Source organism: Triturus cristatus, chromosome 8 (genome assembly GCF_964204655.1).
Source record: "Triturus cristatus chromosome 8, aTriCri1.1, whole genome shotgun sequence".
Lineage (NCBI taxonomy): Eukaryota > Metazoa > Chordata > Amphibia > Caudata > Salamandridae > Triturus > Triturus cristatus.
In genome coordinates, this window is record NC_140591.1 from 1,627,310,144 (window position 1) to 1,627,329,298 (window position 19,155).

Genomic DNA, 19,155 nt, shown 5'->3' on the forward strand with positions numbered 1-19,155 from the left:
AGGAGCAGATCTTCCTCGGTTCAAGGGTCCCGTCTTTGGAACAATATTCCTTCCTGGCTCCGCTCAATTGCAGATCTGTTAGGAAATCTCTGAAAACTTGGTTTTACATCTGCTAGCATGCCAAGTGTTTGGTTAATTGTTTAGTATCCCCTGTTGCTATTAGTAAGCACCAGGGGCCGCAGACAGGGAAAGTGCACCATATTATGCAGAATGCACTGTCCCCAGGGCAGTCGCGAACATGCGCATTCACGTCAAATACGGAACAGCTGTTTCAAATTTGCTTCAGGTTTTGCACTGCAGGCAGCATATGCCTGCACATTGAAGAGGGGAGAGAGATACCCTTGCAGGCAGCATATGCCTGTACATTGAAGAGGGGAGAGAGATACCCTTGCAGGCAGCATATGCCTGTACATTGAAGAGGGGAGAGAGATACCCTTGCAGGCAGCATATGCCTGTACATTGAAGAGGGGAGAGAGATACCCTTGCAGGCAGCATATGCCTGCACATTGAAGAGGGGAGAAAGATACCCTGCCAGGCAGGTGCAGTGAGAGGCTGCACTAACCTGGAGGAAGACATCTGGGGGATCCATGGACCCCCTTTCTCTCCCCGGAAGCACTGCCTGTAGGAGGCGCACTGAAAGTGTGCCACCTTTCTGTGTCTCACTTTCAGTGGGCCTCCTAAAAGCATGTTTGCTTCTGCACCTGCGTCGGTTCGGGAGCAGAGGCATGAGAGGGCATTCCCCATGCAAACGAGGGAATGCCCTCTCATAGTAGCCCTGGCGCTACATGTCCACCAGCGCTATCAGTATTACATAAGGTGCTACGTAGGTGTCTTAAGCCTCTGCTGTAATACCATTGTGCCCCGGAGGCACACAAGGCGGTTGTACACAGCTGTCGAACAATATACATCATTCGGCCCCAGGATACCCTTTTAGGTAGCAGCTGCATGTTATAAAGATATATTATTACTACTACTAATAACAATAATAATTATAGTAATACCTTTAGTGAATATGATTGCTGAAAAGACATAGAACCTGATTAGAGACCTGGATCAAAAGTGGAAAAAATGGTAATATGAGTACATTTGGGAAAAAGCGCTAATTATGGCACCCCAAAAATTCAAGAAAAAATATATTAGAAGAAAAGTGAAGGGTATATTTCAATCCTATTGTGGGCCCTTATTACTAAAAGGGGGCACTTTCTTTGTTTACACCATGACACACCATTAAGCAGGTGCATCAAGTGCAAACGGGGAAAGTGCGCACTGACATGAAGAATGTGCTATCCTTGGGGCAGCCGCAAACTCGCACTTCCCCACAGCAGCACATTCAAGTGACGCACGGAGCGGCTCTTTAATAGTTGCGCTGTTTCACCGTGATGGCGGCAACGGCACGTTCAAGAGGTATGAGAGATCCGCCTGCAGGTGGGTGCAGTGAGTGACAAAGAGATCCCCTCATGTATATGGGCCACAGCCCCATGCACATGAGGCAGTGCCCTCTCGAGAAGGCTCTGGTGCTGCTTGTGAGCCAGCACTATCAGTAATATAGAAGGGCGTGCACAAGCATCCGCGGTCTGCTCTGTGATACCAAGGAGCCCTGACGGCACACAAAGCAGGCGTAACTCCCGTTGAGCCCTCCGAGGCACGTTCAAGAGGTATGAGAGATCCGCCTGCAGGTGGGTGCAGTGAGTGACAAAGAGATCCCCTCATGTATATGGGCCACAGCCCCATGCACATGAGGCAGTGCCCACTCGAGAAGGCTCTGGTGCTGCCTGTGCGCCAGCACTATCAGTAATACAGAAGGGCGTGCACAAGCATCCGCGGTCTGTTCTGTGATAACAAGGAGCCCTGACGGCACACAAAGCAGGCGTAACTCCCGTTGAGCCCTCCGAGGCACGTTCAAGAGGTGTCAGAGATCCGCCTGCAGGTGGGTGCAGTGAGTGACAAAGAGATCCCCTCATGTATATGGGCCACAGCCCCATGCACATGAGGCAGTGCCCTCTCGAGAAGGCTCTGGTGCTGCTTGTGCGCCTGCACTATCAGTAATACAGAAGGGCGTGCACAAGCATCCGCGGTCTGTTCTGTAATACCAAGGAGCCCTGACGGCACACAAAGCAGGCGTAACTCCCGTTGAGCCCTCCGAGGCACGTTCAAGAGGTGTCAGAGATCCGCCTGCAGGTGGGTGCAGTGAGTGACAAAGAGATCCCCTCATGTATATGGGCCACAGCCCCATGCACATGAGGCAGTGCCCTCTCGAGAAGGCTCTGGTGCTGCCTGTGCGCCAGCACTATCAGTAATACAGAAGGGCGTGCACAAGCATCCGCGGTCTGTTCTGTGATAACAAGGAGCCCTGACGGCACACAAAGCAGGCGTAACTCCCGTTGAGCCCTCCGAGGCACGTTCAAGAGGTGTGAGAGATACGCCTGCAGGTGGGTGCAGTGAGTGACAAAGAGATCCCCTCATGTATATGGGCCACAGCCCCATGCACATGAGGCAGTGCCCTCTCGAGAAGGCTCTGGTGCTGCTTGTGTGCCTGCACTATCAGTAATACAGAAGGGCGTGCACAAGCATCCGCGGTCTGTTCTGTAATACCAAGGAGCCCTGACGGCACACAAAGCAGGCGTAACTCCCTTTGAGCCCTCCGAGGCACGTTCAAAAGGTATGAGAGATCCGCCTGCAGGTGGGTGCAGTGAGTGACAAAGAGATCCCCTCATGTATATGGGCCACAGCCCCATGCACATGAGGCAGTGCCCTCTCGAGAAGGCTCTGGTGCTGCTTGTGCGCCTGCACTATCAGTAATACAGAAGGGCGTGCACAAGCATCCGCGGTCTGCTCTGTGATAACAAGGAGCCCTGACGCAACACAAAGCAGGCGTAACTCCCGTTGAGCCCTCCGAGGCACGTTCAAGAGGTATGAGAGATCCGCCTGCAGGTGGGTGCAGTGAGTGACAGAGATCCCCTCATGTATATGGGCCACAGCCCCATGCACATGAGGCAGTGCCCTCTCGAGAAGGCTCTGGTGCTGCTTGTGTGCCTGCACTATCAGTAATACAGAAGGGTGTGCACAAGCATCCGCGGTCTGTTCTGTAATACCAAGGAGCCCTGATGGCACACAAAGCAGGCGTAACTCCCGTTGAGCCCTCCGAGGCACGTTCAAGAGGTATGAGAGATCCGCCTGCAGGTGGGTGCAGTGAGTGACAAAGAGATCCCCTCATGTATATGGGCCACAGCCCCATGCACATGAGGAAGTGCCCTCTCGAGAAGGCTCTGGTGCTGCTTGTGTGCCTGCACTATCAGTAATACAGAAGGGCGTGCACAAGCATCCGCGGTCTGCTCTGTGATAACAAGGAGCCCTGACGGCACACAAAGCAGGCGTAACTCCCGTTGAGCCCTCCGAGGCACGTTCAAGAGGTATGAGAGATCCGCCTGCAGGTGGGTGCAGTGAGTGACAAAGAGATCCCCTCATGTATATGGGCCACAGCCCCATGCACATGAGGCAGTGCCCACTCGAGAAGGCTCTGGTGCTGCTTGTGCGCCTGCACTATCAGTAATACAGAAGGGCGTGCACAAGCATCCGCGGTCTGTTCTGTAATACCAAGGAGCCCTGACGGCACACAAAGCAGGCGTAACTCCCTTTGAGCCCTCCGAGGCACGTTCAAAAGGTATGAGAGATCCGCCTGCAGGTGGGTGCAGTGAGTGACAAAGAGATCCCCTCATGTATATGGGCCACAGCCCCATGCACATGAGGCAGTGCCCTCTCGAGAAGGCTCTGGTGCTGCTTGTGCGCCTGCACTATCAGTAATACAGAAGGGCGTGCACAAGCATCCGCGGTCTGCTCTGTGATAACAAGGAGCCCTGACGGCACACAAAGCAGGCGTAACTCCCGTTGAGCCCTCCGAGGCACGTTCAAGAGGTATGAGAGATCCGCCTGCAGGTGGGTGCAGTGAGTGACAGAGATCCCCTCATGTATATGGGCCACAGCCCCATGCACATGAGGCAGTGCCCTCTCGAGAAGGCTCTGGTGCTGCTTGTGCGTCTGCACTATCAGTAATACAGAAGGGCGTGCACAAGCATCCGCGGTCTGTTCTGTAATACCAAGGAGCCCTGACGGCACACAAAGCAGGCGTAACTCCCGTTGAGCCCTCCGAGGCACGTTCAAGAGGTATGAGAGATCCGCCTGCAGGTGGGTGCAGTGAGTGACAAAGAGATCCCCTCATGTATATGGGCCACAGCCCCATGCACATGAGGCAGTGCCCTCTCGAGAAGGCTCTGGTGCTGCTTGTGCGCCAGCACTATCAGTAATACAGAAGGGCGTGCACAAGCATCCGCGGTCTGTTCTGTAATACCAAGGAGCCCTGACGGCACACAAAGCAGGCGTAACTCCCGTTGAGCCCTCCGAGGCACGTTCAAGAGGTATGAGAGATCCGCCTGCATGTGGGTGCAGTGAGTGCCAAAGAGATCCCCTCATGTATATGGGCCACAGCCCCATGCACATGAGACAGTGCCCACTCGAGAAGGCTCTGGTGCTGCTTGTGAGCCTGCACTATCAGTAATACAGAAGGGCGTGCACAAGCATCCGCGGTCTGTTCTGTAATACCAAGGAGCCCTGACGGCACACAAAGCAGGCGTAACTCCCGTTGAGCCCTCCGAGGCACGTTCAAGAGGTATGAGAGATCCGCCTGCATGTGGGTGCAGTGAGTGACAAAGAGATCCCCTCATGTATATGGGCCACAGCCCCATGCACATGAGGCAGTGCCCTCTCGAGAAGGCTCTGGTGCTGCTTGTGAGCCAGCACTATCAGTAATACAGAAGGGCCTGCACAAGCATCCGCGGTCTGCTCTGTGATACCAAGGAGCCCTGACGGCACACAAAGCAGGCGTAACTCCCGTTGAGCCCTCCGAGGCACGTTCACGAGGTGTCGGAGATCCGCCTGCAGGTGGGTGCAGTGAGTGACAAAGAGATCCCCTCATGTATATGGGCCACAGCCCCATGCACATGAGACAGTGCCCTCTCGAGAAGGCTCTGGTGCTGCTTGTGCGCCTGCACTATCAGTAATACAGAAGGGCGTGCACAAGCATCCGCGGTCTGTTATGTAATACCAAGGTGCCCTGACGGCACACAAAGCAGGCGTAACTCCCGTTGAGCCCTCCGAGGCACGTTCAAGAGGTATGAGAGATCCGCCTGCAGGTGGGTGCAGTGAGTGACAAAGAGATCCCCTCATGTATATGGGCCACAGCCCCATGCACATGAGGCAGTGCCCTCTCGAGAAGGCTCTGGTGCTGCTTGTGAGCCTGCACTATCAGTAATACAGAAGGGCGTGCACAAGCATCCGCGGTCTGTTATGTAATACCAAGGTGCCCTGACGGCACACAAAGCAGGCGTAACTCCCGTTGAGCCCTCCGAGGCACGTTCAAGAGGTATGAGAGATCCGCCTGCAGGTGGGTGCAGTGAGTGACAAAGAGATCCCCTCAGGTATATGGGCCACAGCCCCATGCACATGAGGCAGTGCCCTCTCGAGAAGGCTCTGGTGCTGCTTGTGAGCCAGCACTATCAGTAATACAGAAGGGCGTGCACAAGCATCCGCGGTCTGTTATGTAATACCAAGGAGCCCTGACGGCACACAAAGCAGGCGTAACTCCCGTTGAGCCCTCCGAGGCACGTTCAAGAGGTATGAGAGATCCGCCTGCAGGTGGGTGCAGTGAGTGACAAAGAGATCCCCTCATGTATATGGGCCACAGCCCCATGCACATGAGGCAGTGCCCTCTCGAGAAGGCTCTGGTGCTGCTTGTGAGCCAGCACTATCAGTAATACAGAAGGGCGTGCACAAGCATCCGCGGTCTGCTCTGTGATACCAAGGAGCCCTGACGGCACACAAAGCAGGCGTAACTCCCGTTGAGCCCTCCGAGGCACGTTCAAGAGGTGTCAGAGATCCGCCTGCAGGTGGGTGCAGTGAGTGACAAAGAGATCCCCTCATGTATATGGGCCACAGCCCCATGCACATGAGGCAGTGCCCTCTCGAGAAGGCTCTGGTGCTGCTTGTGAGCCAGCACTATCAGTAATACAGAAGGGCGTGCACAAGCATCCGCGGTCTGCTCTGTGATACCAAGGAGCCCTGACGGCACACAAAGCAGGCGTAACTCCCGTTGAGCCCTCCGAGGCATGTTCAAGAGGTATGAGAGATCCGCCTGCAGGTGGGTGCAGTGAGTGACAAAGAGATCCCCTCATGTATATGGGCCACAGCCCCATGCACATGAGGCAGTGCCCTCTCGAGAAGGCTCTGGTGCTGCTTGTGCGCCTGCACTATCAGTAATATAGAAGGGCGTGCACAAGCATCCGCGGTCTGCTCTGTGATAACAAGGAGCCCTGACGGCACACAAAGCAGGCGTAACTCCCGTTGAGCCCTCCGAGGCATGTTCAAGAGGTGTCAGAGATCCGCCTGCAGGTGGGTGCAGTGAGTGACAAAGAGATCCCCTCATGTATATGGGCCACAGCCCCATGCACATGAGGCAGTGCCCTCTCGAGAAGGCTCTGGTGCTGCTTGTGCGCCTGCACTATCAGTAATACAGAAGGGCCTGCACAAGCATCCGCGGTCTGCTCTGTGATACCAAGGTGCCCTGACGGCACACAAAGCAGGCGTAACTCCCGTTGAGCCCTCCGAGGCACGTTCAAGAGGTATGAGAGATCCGCCTGCAGGTGGGTGCAGTGAGTGACAGAGATCCCCTCATGTATATGAGCCACAGCCCCATGCACATGAGGCAGTGCCCTCTCGAGAAGGCTCTGGTGCTGCTTGTGAGCCAGCACTATCAGTAATACAGAAGGGCGTGCACAAGCATCCGCGGTCTGCTCTGTAATACCAAGGAGCCCTGACGGCACACAAAGCAGGCGTAACTCCCGTTGAGCCCTCCGAGGCACGTTCAAGAGGTATGAGAGATCCGCCTGCAGGTGGGTGCAGTGAGTGACAAAGAGATCCCCTCATGTATATGGGCCACAGCCCCATGCACATGAGGCAGTGCCCTCTCGAGACGGCTCTGGTGCTGCTTGTGCGCCTGCACTATCAGTAATACAGAAGGGCCTGCACAAGCATCCGCGGTCTGTTCTGTAATACCAAGGAGCCCTGACGGCACACAAAGCAGGCGTAACTCCCGTTGAGCCCTCCGAGGCACGTTCAAGAGGTGTCAGAGATCCGCCTGCAGGTGGGTGCAGTGAGTGACAAAGAGATCCCCTCATGTATATGGGCCACAGCCCCATGCACATGAGGCAGTGCCCTCTCGAGAAGGCTCTGGTGCTGCCTGTGCGCCAGCACTATCAGTAATACAGAAGGGCGTGCACAAGCATCCGCGGTCTGTTCTGTAATACCAAGGAGCCCTGATGGCACACAAAGCAGGCGTAACTCCCGTTGAGCCCTCCGAGGCACGTTCAAGAGGTGTCAGAGATCCGCCTGCAGGTGGGTGCAGTGAGTGACAAAGAGATCCCCTCATGTATATGGGCCACAGCCCCATGCACATGAGGCAGTGCCCTCTCGAGAAGGCTCTAGTGCTGCTTGTGCGCCTGCACTATCAGTAATATAGAAGGGCGTGCACAAGCATCCGCGGTCTGCTCTGTGATAACAAGGAGCCCTGACGGCACACAAAGCAGGCGTAACTCCCGTTGAGCCCTCCGAGGCATGTTCAAGAGGTGTCAGAGATCCGCCTGCAGGTGGGTGCAGTGAGTGACAAAGAGATCCCCTCATGTATATGGGCCACAGCCCCATGCACATGAGGCAGTGCCCTCTCGAGAAGGCTCTGGTGCTGCCTGTGCGCCAGCACTATCAGTAATACAGAAGGGCGTGCACAAGCATCCGCGGTCTGTTCTGTGATAACAAGGAGCCCTGACGGCACACAAAGCAGGCGTAACTCCCGTTGAGCCCTCCGAGGCACGTTCAAGAGGTATGAGAGATCCGCCTGCAGGTGGGTGCAGTGAGTGACAGAGATCCCCTCATGTATATGGGCCACAGCCCCATGCACATGAGGCAGTGCCCTCTCGAGAAGGCTCTGGTGCTGCTTGTGCGCCTGCACTATCAGTAATATAGAAGGGCGTGCACAAGCATCCGCGGTCTGCTCTGTGATAACAAGGAGCCCTGACGGCACACAAAGCAGGCGTAACTCCCTTTGAGCCCTCCGAGGCACGTTCAAAAGGTATGAGAGATCCGCCTGCAGGTGGGTGCAGTGAGTGACAGAGATCCCCTCATGTATATGGGCCACAGCCCCATGCACATGAGGCAGTGCCCTCTCGAGAAGGCTCTGGTGCTGCTTGTGAGCCAGCACTATCAGTAATACAGAAGGGCGTGCACAAGCATCCGCGGTCTGCTCTGTGATACCAAGGAGCCCTGACGGCACACAAAGCAGGCGTAACTCCTGTTGAGCCCTCCGAGGCACGTTCAAGAGGTATGAGAAATCCGCCTGCAGGTGGGTGCAGTGAGTGACAAAGAGATCCCCTCATGTATATGGGCCACAGCCCCATGCACATGAGGCAGTGCCCTCTCGAGAAGGCTCTGGTGCTGCTTGTGAGCCAGCACTATCAGTAATATAGAAGGGCGTGCACAAGCATCCGCGGTCTGCTCTGTGATAACAAGGAGCCCTGACGGCATACAGAGCAGGCGTAACTCCCGTTGAGCCCTCCGAGGCACGTTCAAGAGGTGTCAGAGATCCGCCTGCAGGTGGGTGCAGTGAGTGGCAAAGAGATCCCCTCATGTATATGGGCCACAGCCCCATGCACATGAGGCAGTGCCCTCTCAAGAAGGCTCTGGTGCTGCTTGTGAGCCAGCACTATCAGTAATATAGAAGGGCGTGCACAAGCATCCGCGGTCTGTTCTGTAATACCAAGGAGCCCTGACGGCACACAAAGCAGGCGTAACTCCCGTTGAGCCCTCCGAGGCACGTTCAAGAGGTGTCAGAGATCCGCCTGCAGGTGGGTGCAGTGAGTGGCAAAGAGATCCCCTCATGTATATGGGCCACAGCCCCATGCACATGAGACAGTGCCCACTCGAGAAGGCTCTGGTGCTGCTTGTGCGCCTGCACTATCAGTAATACAGAAGGGCCTGCACAAGCATCCGCGGTCTGTTATGTAATACCAAGGAGCCCTGATGGCACACAAAGCAGGCGTAACTCCCGTTGAGCCCTCCGAGGCACGTTCAAGAGGTGTCAGAGATCCGCCTGCAGGTGGGTGCAGTGAGTGACAAAGAGATCCCCTCATGTATATGGGCCACAGCCCCATGCACATGAGGCAGTGCCCTCTCGAGACGGCTCTGGTGCTGCTTGTGCGCCTGCACTATCAGTAATACAGAAGGGCGTGCACAAGCATCCGCGGTCTGTTCTGTAATACCAAGGAGCCCTGACGGCACACAAAGCAGGCGTAACTCCCTTTGAGCCCTCCGAGGCACGTTCAAGAGGTATGAGAGATCCGCCTGCAGGTGGGTGCAGTGAGTGACAAAGAGATCCCCTCATGTATATGGGCCACAGCCCCATGCACATGAGGCAGTGCCCTCTCGAGACGGCTCTGGTGCTGCTTGTGCGCCTGCACTATCAGTAATACAGAAGGGCCTGCACAAGCATCCGCGGTCTGTTCTGTAATACCAAGGAGCCCTGACGGCACACAAAGCAGGCGTAACTCCCGTTGAGCCCTCCGAGGCACGTTCAAGAGGTGTCAGAGATCCGCCTGCAGGTGGGTGCAGTGAGTGACAAAGAGATCCCCTCATGTATATGGGCCACAGCCCCATGCACATGAGGCAGTGCCCTCTCAAGAAGGCTCTGGTGCTGCTTGTGAGCCAGCACTATCAGTAATATAGAAGGGCGTGCACAAGCATCCGCGGTCTGCTCTGTGATAACAAGGAGCCCTGACGGCACACAAAGCAGGCGTAACTCCCGTTGAGCCCTCCGAGGCACGTTCAAGAGGTGTCAGAGATCCGCCTGCAGGTGGGTGCAGTGAGTGACAAAGAGATCCCCTCATGTATATGGGCCACAGCCCCATGCACATGAGGCAGTGCCCTCTCGAGACGGCTCTGGTGCTGCTTGTGCGCCTGCACTATCAGTAATACAGAAGGGCCTGCACAAGCATCCGCGGTCTGCTCTGTGATACCAAGGAGCCCTGACGGCACACAAAGCAGGCGTAACTCCCGTTGAGCCCTCCGAGGCACTTTCTATGATACAGCCCGTGGTGCGCACACTTCGCCATCACAGCAGCAGGGAGGAGCCCCACCCCCTCTTCAGAGTCTTGAAACATACAAAGCAGGACATCAGGAATGCCACTTTCACGATGGGAAGTACAATAACAACACTGCCCACTTCGTTTTTGGAACAGCCAACTTTTCCCTTAGCAGTTTTTCAATTAAATTTCCTTTTAGATGGGGTCAGTTTACCATTGTATTCAGTGAAAAATGTTTAACCAATGTGCATTTCTTGCCCAGCTCGATGCTTCAGTTCATGTCCCCTGTGGAGGCGCCTCTGATTCTAGGATGAGAAAGCTTCTTATGGTACTATCACTATTGCTGCCTGAGGCCTGAGCCACAGCGGCATAACGTGAAATGATGGGCCCTCTCTACAGGATGAGATGAGGGGCCCCTGACTCTCCCACATCTCACAGATATTCATTGAATGTGGGCGGAATGGGGATCTTTGAAGTATTGTGGCCCCCTGGAGGGTTGGGGCCCCCTTGCGGTTGCGCCGCAGGGCCCTTGCTGAGCCATTGACATGGGTGCACCTTGTCTGTTGCCTGAACCTGTAAAGTCTCTGTAACCTGAGCAGTAGAACTGCTGTATGAGCCTATAGGATCTGCCTAACCCTGGTCTCTGTTGAATTTCACAGTATTGTGGTGAATATGACCGACTACCAACATGTAGTGAACATACGCATACAAAGGGAAGTATTCAATTACTATTCCCATCTCTGTATCTACTTACCTTGACCATATATTGCCAGTCAATGTTCTTGACTTTACCTAAGTGCAGGTTGATATATCTTCAATATATTAATAGAGCGCCTTGCTGTCTCGTGGCCTGTGTAGCTCTCAGCTGTCTTTCCAGCTCTTTAGGTCTCGCCTGCCCCAGCGCATGCGCTGGGGCAGGCGAGACTTTTTGTGAGGGCTCAAAAAAGTGCTACCACTGTAGCCTAGAGCTACAGTGCATGTGCGCGGGCGCGCGCGCCTCACTTTCGCGGCCGCTTTGATGTTTGATCGCGATTGCGATCACTTTCATTTTCGCGGCCGCATGGCCGCTTTGATGTTCTCCGCGAGCCAGTTTTGTGTGCCTCCTGTTTATTACTCCTATGTAGTAATGGTGGCACCCGTGCGCCGCCATTACTACAGAGCAGTAATAAACAGAAACAAGCATTGGCATAGCCAATAGGTCACGCTTTTGGGACCTTATAAGTATTTAGTTATGCAACTGTTGCATGGCTAAACACTTATAAGGTCCCAAAAGCGAGACCTGTTGGCTATGCCAATGCTTGTTGTAACTGGATTTCCATCCATTCTTCAAGGTGTCCTGGGACATGGCTGGTGATTTGACTTCTGCGAGATTACCTTTGGAGATAGGGTTGGCTGCCTGTGCTTTACGTGAAAGGGAGATAAGACTTATTTTAGCAAAATCCTGGAGAATGGAACAAAATGCTTGTTAGGTCTCTCTTGACAGTGCAGTTGACATTATGTGATTAATCTAAAAAAGGACTTTAAGAAGCACTAGCATCATGGAAGGCCTCGGGTTTGAAGTACTTGGGTCTGCTGATGAACAGAGCTTTGGATTATGTGGTGGTTGATAACATCGAGCCTTTGATGATTGAGATGGAACAGGACTTGGTGAGATGGCGGCCTTACAGGTCTCTGTCTGGGGTACGGTATCGTACGGATTATTAAGACGCTAATGACTCCTGGATTCAACTCTGTCTTTGGTATCCTGCCCTCCAATATTCCTGCTTGTACCCATCATGCCATAAATCATAGTATTAAGAGGTTTATCTGGACTGGCAGGAAACCGCGGCTTAAATCGTCACGGTTACATGCGGATTCCTGGTCGGGTGGTCTTCGGCTCCCTGACATACGTCTTTACTATTCGGCTCAATATATATCGCAGCGGGCTTATCCCTGAGCACAGGATTTGATTGGGCTGGATTTGTGTGCTTCAACTAAAAAAACTGCTTGCACTGTTTAGCGTGTGGCAAATATATACTGGAGTCAGCGGGACTGCGTTGGTTATGGTGGCGAGCCAGTGATCATGGCTATAGGTCCAATCTCTTTATTAACAAATGTTACGATAAAAGCACTAGGTCTTGCATATTTATTTTGAAAAGCAAATGATATAGTTGATGGGCATTTATGTGTGGATTGTTATTACACTACATTAAAGCCAAAAGACAGGCATTTTGTTACATGAAATCTCACAGACTACTATAGTAGGAAATGTTTTTCATGTTGGTCATCTAGTGTGACAAACCGTGGAAATGGGTTTGCTCTGTGAGAATCCGCATTAGGCCGTCTTACGAGAGATAGTATTTTGCTCAGATAACTGTAATTTAGTATACCATTTTAATTTTATTCCTGTGTGTCTGGTGGTTGCCTTGTAAAAAGATTTACGCTCAAAACAGTAGGTCTGAGTTGATTATGGTGATAAGCTATAGGCCTGTTGCACTAGAAATGTCGTGTCCGATGCCATGGTGTGCTTGTAACGTAACATTTTGACAAAGGCAGTTGGTGTATCTAGCGCATTAACTGTGAAATACATATGTTACAGCCAGTGAGCCTTTACCATCTGGTATTTTTTGCATTGCGTTATAGACTTTAGGCACATATTTTGTTACATGTGATTTCTCAGATACTGTAGTACGCAAGGGTTTTGACGTTGAACGTTTGACCAACCCTGGTGGTTTTCACTGTGATGATTATAGTTAGGCCCGGTTCAGAGGTGTTTTATATTGTTTTGTAAGCTGTATTTTCTACATATTTGTAAATGTATAACTGTCTGCATGATGGCTGGCAGTGTGTGTGCATGTGAATAGGCCAGGATTGGGTAAAGAGCAAATCTAATTTCACAGGGTGAAGCGTTAATTTGGAAACGTCATATTTCAGCGTTTTGATCTGTTTATTATGAATTGTTATGACAAATCCAATAGGCCAGACCTACTTATTGTGAAAATGCATATGTTAAAGACAATAGGCTTTCCAGGATGGATTGTTATTGCACTGTGCTAAAGCCTGTAGGCAGGTATTGTGTTTCGAGGGATTTCATAGATTTCCGTAATCGGCAAGGGTTTTGGTGTTTGTGATCCACCAAACAGACTGCGGGAATAGAAGGCTGTTTTAGGCGCGATAGTATTTTGATTTTCCAACTGCAATTTTGTATACATTTTTACTTTTATGACTGTATGCTGGAGGGTTGCCTTGTGGAAGGCTTACGCTCGGAACAATTGGCATGAGTGAAGAGCCAATGATGAAGGCTAAAGGCCTCATTGTATGATATAGTTAAGATAAAGGCAGTAGGCATTTAAGGATTCAGTTTTATTACTCTGCTTTAAAGCCTAGGATAGATATTTATCACATGGAATCTCACAGATGACCATCGCAGGCAATGGTTTTGGTGATGGTTGCAATGATTTTGGTGATGTTTACCCCGTCTTACAAACGGAGCTATAGGATATGTCTCCTGTCAAATTCTGTCTTAGGCCCTCTTAGTGGAGATAGTGTTTGCTTTGTTAAGTGTCGTTTTGTATACTATGGGGCTCATCAGGATGTCAGTCCGACCGCATGTTTGAGCGAAAGACCGCTGTGGTTCCGATGGGCTCAAGGAGCCCGTCAACCTTGTGGTCGGATTGGAAGCCCTACAATGAGGGCGGTGCCTGCTCAGGCGCTGTCGTAGGGATTACAATGGCCCTTTCTGACGGCCGTTCAATGGCGGTCCGACCGTAATTGAATGTCTGTCGGAAACAGACTTTGGGTGCCCCTAACAGGGCCCCTGTCCCTCGGCGGCCTCCGCAATGATGCCAGGGAGGCACTACAGGTGCCTCCACAAACATCCATGCCCCATGTGGCAGGCACCATAAGGTGCCTGCGACATGGTGCAGGAATGTTTAAAAACATGCCTTTTGGTATTGGGGCTTATGCTGCGGCCCTTTTCCAGGCTGCAGCACAAGCCTCAGTGCCAAAAGCATGTTTCTGACCGCCTCCACGGCGGTCGGATCCTAATTAGGCAGGGGACTGCCGACTACCTGTCGACCAGTCCCTTTACCGCGACAATGCCAGTTTGACGCTTTTCCGACCTGCATCGTAATTGGGGCCTAAGTCATTTTATGACCACATGCCAATGGTTGCCTTGTGGAAATGTTCGCTACCCCTCAAATCATCACTGTCCCTTCTATTTCATCCTCCTGATGTACAAAGGAGAACCGTGCCGCCGGCACACACTTATCTAGCCCCTTCTTAGGACTGCGGGCTAGGTGCTTGTGTGTTTCTGATTGTCTCTTCTTTATGCTTATATTAGTATTCCTGTTATATGTGTAGCAGATACATCTGCCCTTACTGGCCTCCAGGAGTGCTCTCTTGTTTGAAAATACTTACTGACGTAAACTGAGCCTTTATAATTGTCCCCAATAATCTTATACATCACAACAAGCATCAAATTAGAAAGGAGCACGCTTTCTGTAAGAGGATCATTAATTGTAATTTATTTTTAAAACCTTCTGGGTACCTTTGTCATGGATTTAACATAAAACTCCCAGGCCATCTCGAATTATTTACACCAAATATTGAAGTCACATTTTTATTTCCTGGTTGTGGCAGCCCCTGCATTGTGGATCTGGGAATTTTCTGCCTGTTCCAATGCTTAGTTATGAATATTGACTGAATGTTTTATCTCTTCCAATGCTTAGTTATGAATATTGACAGAAGTGAAAAAAACACTCTAAAGAGACCTTGCATCCTTGTCTGATTTTGGCAACAGCTTGTCCGGCTTGGACAGTCTCATCTATGCGCAAGCCATCTGAAGCAGGGAACTTGCTTTAAATAAGCCTTGTAACCAACTCTTGCTTGAATGAACCTAGAACTCAGAAATGTTTTAGGCCCAATCACAACTTTTCCTAGTGGCCCAGTTCTCTTCCTAAAGACCAGCTAGACACAAGACCAGTCCACATATGGCCCAGCCAATTGATTCAATCTCCTGTGAACAAATACAATCTAAAGGATCTTCATTCACCATGCTTAGAAAAATGTCACAAAAGACCAATATTCGAAGATATTCAGTTAACTTTTTATTGTATTCCTCCTAATTTCCATAATATTTGCAACTGTATTCCAGCAAAATATTTTTATTGATTTTAGGTGTTTTTGTCCAGATCCTATTGATTCTTGCTTCTCCCACACCTCCAGTTCCACTGTGCCTCAAGCTTGGCCCCTGCTACCAAAGAAAAAGCGAATGGCATTCCTAGGAAACTTTGACCCACTTCTCTTTGTGGCTTGTTACATTTAGGATGTTGCAGAATTCCATCTAGCATCGAATAAACTATTAGTTTCTTGACTACCTATGCTCTCTTGGTGACTTTCTTGCAATATAATTCATCTATGTGTTTTTTCAGCTCAAACGTTCAATGTCACTAAGTGCTCGCCCTCTGGAAACGACCCGGGAATGGCGAAATGCCCTTATAATGATGGCTCAGGAAATCCACTCTTCCCAGAGTGGCTGACGATCATTCTGCTTTGTTTATACCTTCTTTTTGCCAACATCCTGCTGGTGAATCTACTGATTGCCATGTTCAGGTGAGTGTTGTTTGCTCACATCCACCTCCTTTAGCTTTCATATCCCTCCTGTTTTGTCTTCCCTATTCCCACTGCTTTCTGCTAACAGCTGGCCCATTCTCAGTCCTCCTTCTCCCTCTAAATTTTACTTATTTGTCAGCCTCATCCTAATACCCACTGTTCACCATCATCCTGCTGGTGAATGTGCTTATTGCCATGTTCAGAGAACAGTAATTTTACAACATTGGGTACTTTGATATTTTATATCCCTCTTGTTTCTCCCTTTTTTCCCCACTACATCCTGCTACATTGGCCTCCATTCTTTATCCTTCTTCTGTCTCTAAATCCTACTTGCCTGCCCCATCTTCTTAACATTTTCTGTTCAGGTGCCTGATTATAAAAGTGTTTAAATGCCCACAGCAAGCATGAGCGCAGACAGGCTTCAGTTGAAAATGGAATATGATTTTCATATTTAGTTATCATTCAAACCCAACAACAGATAATTGAAAACAAATGGCAAAGGAACTGTGCATGTTAGTTGGGTACCATTTGCTTAGTGATTATATCACAAATCAAATTGTTATAAATATCATGCATTTTATTTTGAGTATTTACTTTCTTAAGTTATATATGTTAGTTATTTAGACATAAATATTGAAATATACAATTCACATTTATTCATGGCATTATTTCTTACAGGATATTAATCAAGCCTGATTGAATATATTCATGTTCTATCATATGAATCGAATTCTCTATTTCTTGTGATTATTTTAAAAAATGAACATGGTTTCCTGGAAGTTGATAATGGCTCTTCTCGTTTATTGTTTTTAAAGAAAAACACAGAATATAAGTATGTGTAAGGGTGCCAAAGTCTTTTCCGCTAATTATTAATTTTGAAAGGTTCAGAACAGACACATTGTATAAACTGAGACCATTGTGTGAAAATATAGTAAGGGAATGTGTGCAAGAGACTTGAGACAGAGGCTACACAGAATGGTATCACCTTCCTTTGCTGAAGGCCAGAGGCACATTTAGCCTTCCCTCTGTGGGCTTACCGGTCTGCATGCAGACACAGAAGAGGCTAGCAGAGGCTGCTATTGTACTGAATATTGCTTCATTTGTTCAGAAGAGGTATGAGGGTGTGAACCATCCTTGACAATCCTAATTAGTCTCTTCTTTGGTGCTAAGGTCAGTTCAGTTATCCTAAGAGACAAGGGTGGGGCTTGAAATATTAGTATAAAAGGATCACATGATTTTACCAATATATGACAATATTATTTGTATTCACTCTATTGGTCAACCATGTTGCCACCATTTTGTTGATCTTTATAATACTTACTATTCATAATGTAGGCACTAAGATGGGATATTGATTTAAAAAATACATTTTTGAAATATAGACCTAGTTTCCTAGGGTTTCTTGAAGGAAGAGAGTTTGAGTTCCTGTGATGTCGCATATGACTGATCATTACCTAAAACGCGTTAGTGTGTTGTAGGGCCGCTACAGTCAAACTGGCTTTCTGTTTCGAGTTGGCATTTTGCCAAATCTTCCGTGTCAGGGGGTCTAGAAAGCCTATTTTCGGGCTGTGTTTTGAAGCATCTAGAACACTAATTTAAATAGCTTGTGATATCATGAAAGATAGAAGTATATCATAATTAATCACATAATAATAGTTCTTAGAAAACCGGGAACACATCCAAAAGTACAATGCAAACTTACCACCACCTAGACGATAGATGAGCAGACTGAAAAGTATAGCCATTCACTGCCACATCCAGTTCACCACAATCGAAAAGTTTTGTGTTGATGTCAGAAAATGCAAAACAGCGATTTTGATCTTCACATTTTAGTTGACTCCCAACCCCTTCGTCACCAGCGTTGTTATAGGGAACACTAATGGCCTCATTACAAATGCAGCGCAATTTGAAAATTGGGTGCAAATTGAGTTTGCGTCTTCGTCAGCACATCACATGCTGGACTCAAATTGCGCTCTATCCTGGGTCCACGTTATACCTAGCGGAATGTACAAAGACAAATAGTTTGGGAAGAGCATTAGATTGTGGGGTGGTTGTGCAACTGATTTTCGACCAGAGACATTTGATGGCATCCTTTATTATATTCCCTTGAAAACTATTTTATGTGCGGATTCCTCAAGTTATAAATACACCCGGGCATCTGAGTGGATTTGGAAACTCTACAATAGCTTGCCCGCATGGATAGGTGGCACTGGCTCCATGTCACCACCAGATGAGTGTGAAGTCACTGGGGCCATTTGTTTCCACCCTGGTGCCCTAATGCCAGTTCCCTTTTTTCCAATCCGTTCGACGTGGATCCAGAGCTACTCTTCGTTGAATTTCTCACAAAAAAACTTTTCTCTTTTTTTCAATGCTAGGGATGTCTCCCCTGAGACTTTAATTGTTTACCACTCCTGTCATGGAAATGTGTAAATTTTAGACCTTCACAAGGTCTAACATTGGTGTTCAGGAGTGAACCTAAGAACGACTTCCACATGTGCAATAATGCAGCCTAGATATAGCCTAATGAAAACCAAACTCGCTTGAGGTAAAATGTTGAGGCTTACCTTCTTCAAAATCCTCAAAGGAGAAATGAAGGAAGCAGAAAAAGAAAAAACAACAAAGACTCCTCTCCCAAGGGCCGCTTCCACTTGGGCGGTGGGTCACTTAGGCCTTCCCCATCTACTGTGAAGTCCTCTTCCAGCCAGAGCTGCTTGACGTCACCTTAAGAACCTCTACCATCTCAGACTATGGTCTTGATCTGACTTCTCTTCCAGCCCCAGCTCTCTTGCTGGGTCCAGTGCCTGTGCCCTTCCTGGTCTATTGGAATTTCCAGCACCAGGCTCCGGTGCAGTTCCGGTATGTCATGTTGATATCGGTTCTTAGTGCTGCAGTTCCCTCCAGTGCACATTTGATCCCCGAGTTACCATTTAGGCTCTTGATTGAAATACCACCAATCAAGCCCAACGGCATGTCAAAAAACACCCCTGCAGCACATCACCTAGTACACTGCCAGTGGTTCCTACATCCGGTGCCAGTTCTAGCTCTGCCAAAGCCAATTCTTGTGGCACAATTGACACCGGTCCTTCTCAAAGCTCTTTGTCTCAGTCAAAATCAAGACTCATGCGGTACAGAAGGGAGGCACGATGCCTTGCGGAAGAGGCCAGGTATAGGGTGAGTACCTAGCCTGGTCCTGCACCAAGGAAATAACCCTGACAGACAAAGAAGGATCTGTTTGGTTATGTTATGTTATGTTAATGACATTTATAGAGCGCGACAAATACCCAGAGGTGTCCTGGCACTATCTAATTCCTCTGAGACTACTGGGCCGCTGAAGAGTGGAAAGGGCGCTTACTCATTGAGAGAAGAGCCACGTCTTTAGTTCTTT

General features: G+C 49.7%; 1 protein-coding gene across 1 annotated transcript in view; it reads left to right on the forward strand.

The window, feature by feature from the left end:
- LOC146808456 (transient receptor potential cation channel subfamily M member 2-like) overlaps positions 1-19,155 on the forward strand; it is a 694,250-nt gene that overhangs the window by 572,081 nt on the left and 103,014 nt on the right. The window contains exon 19 of the mRNA XM_085623563.1: positions 15,590-15,770. Coding sequence (XP_085479689.1) covers positions 15,590-15,770 — 181 coding nt within the window. The remainder of the gene's footprint in view (positions 1-15,589; positions 15,771-19,155) is intronic.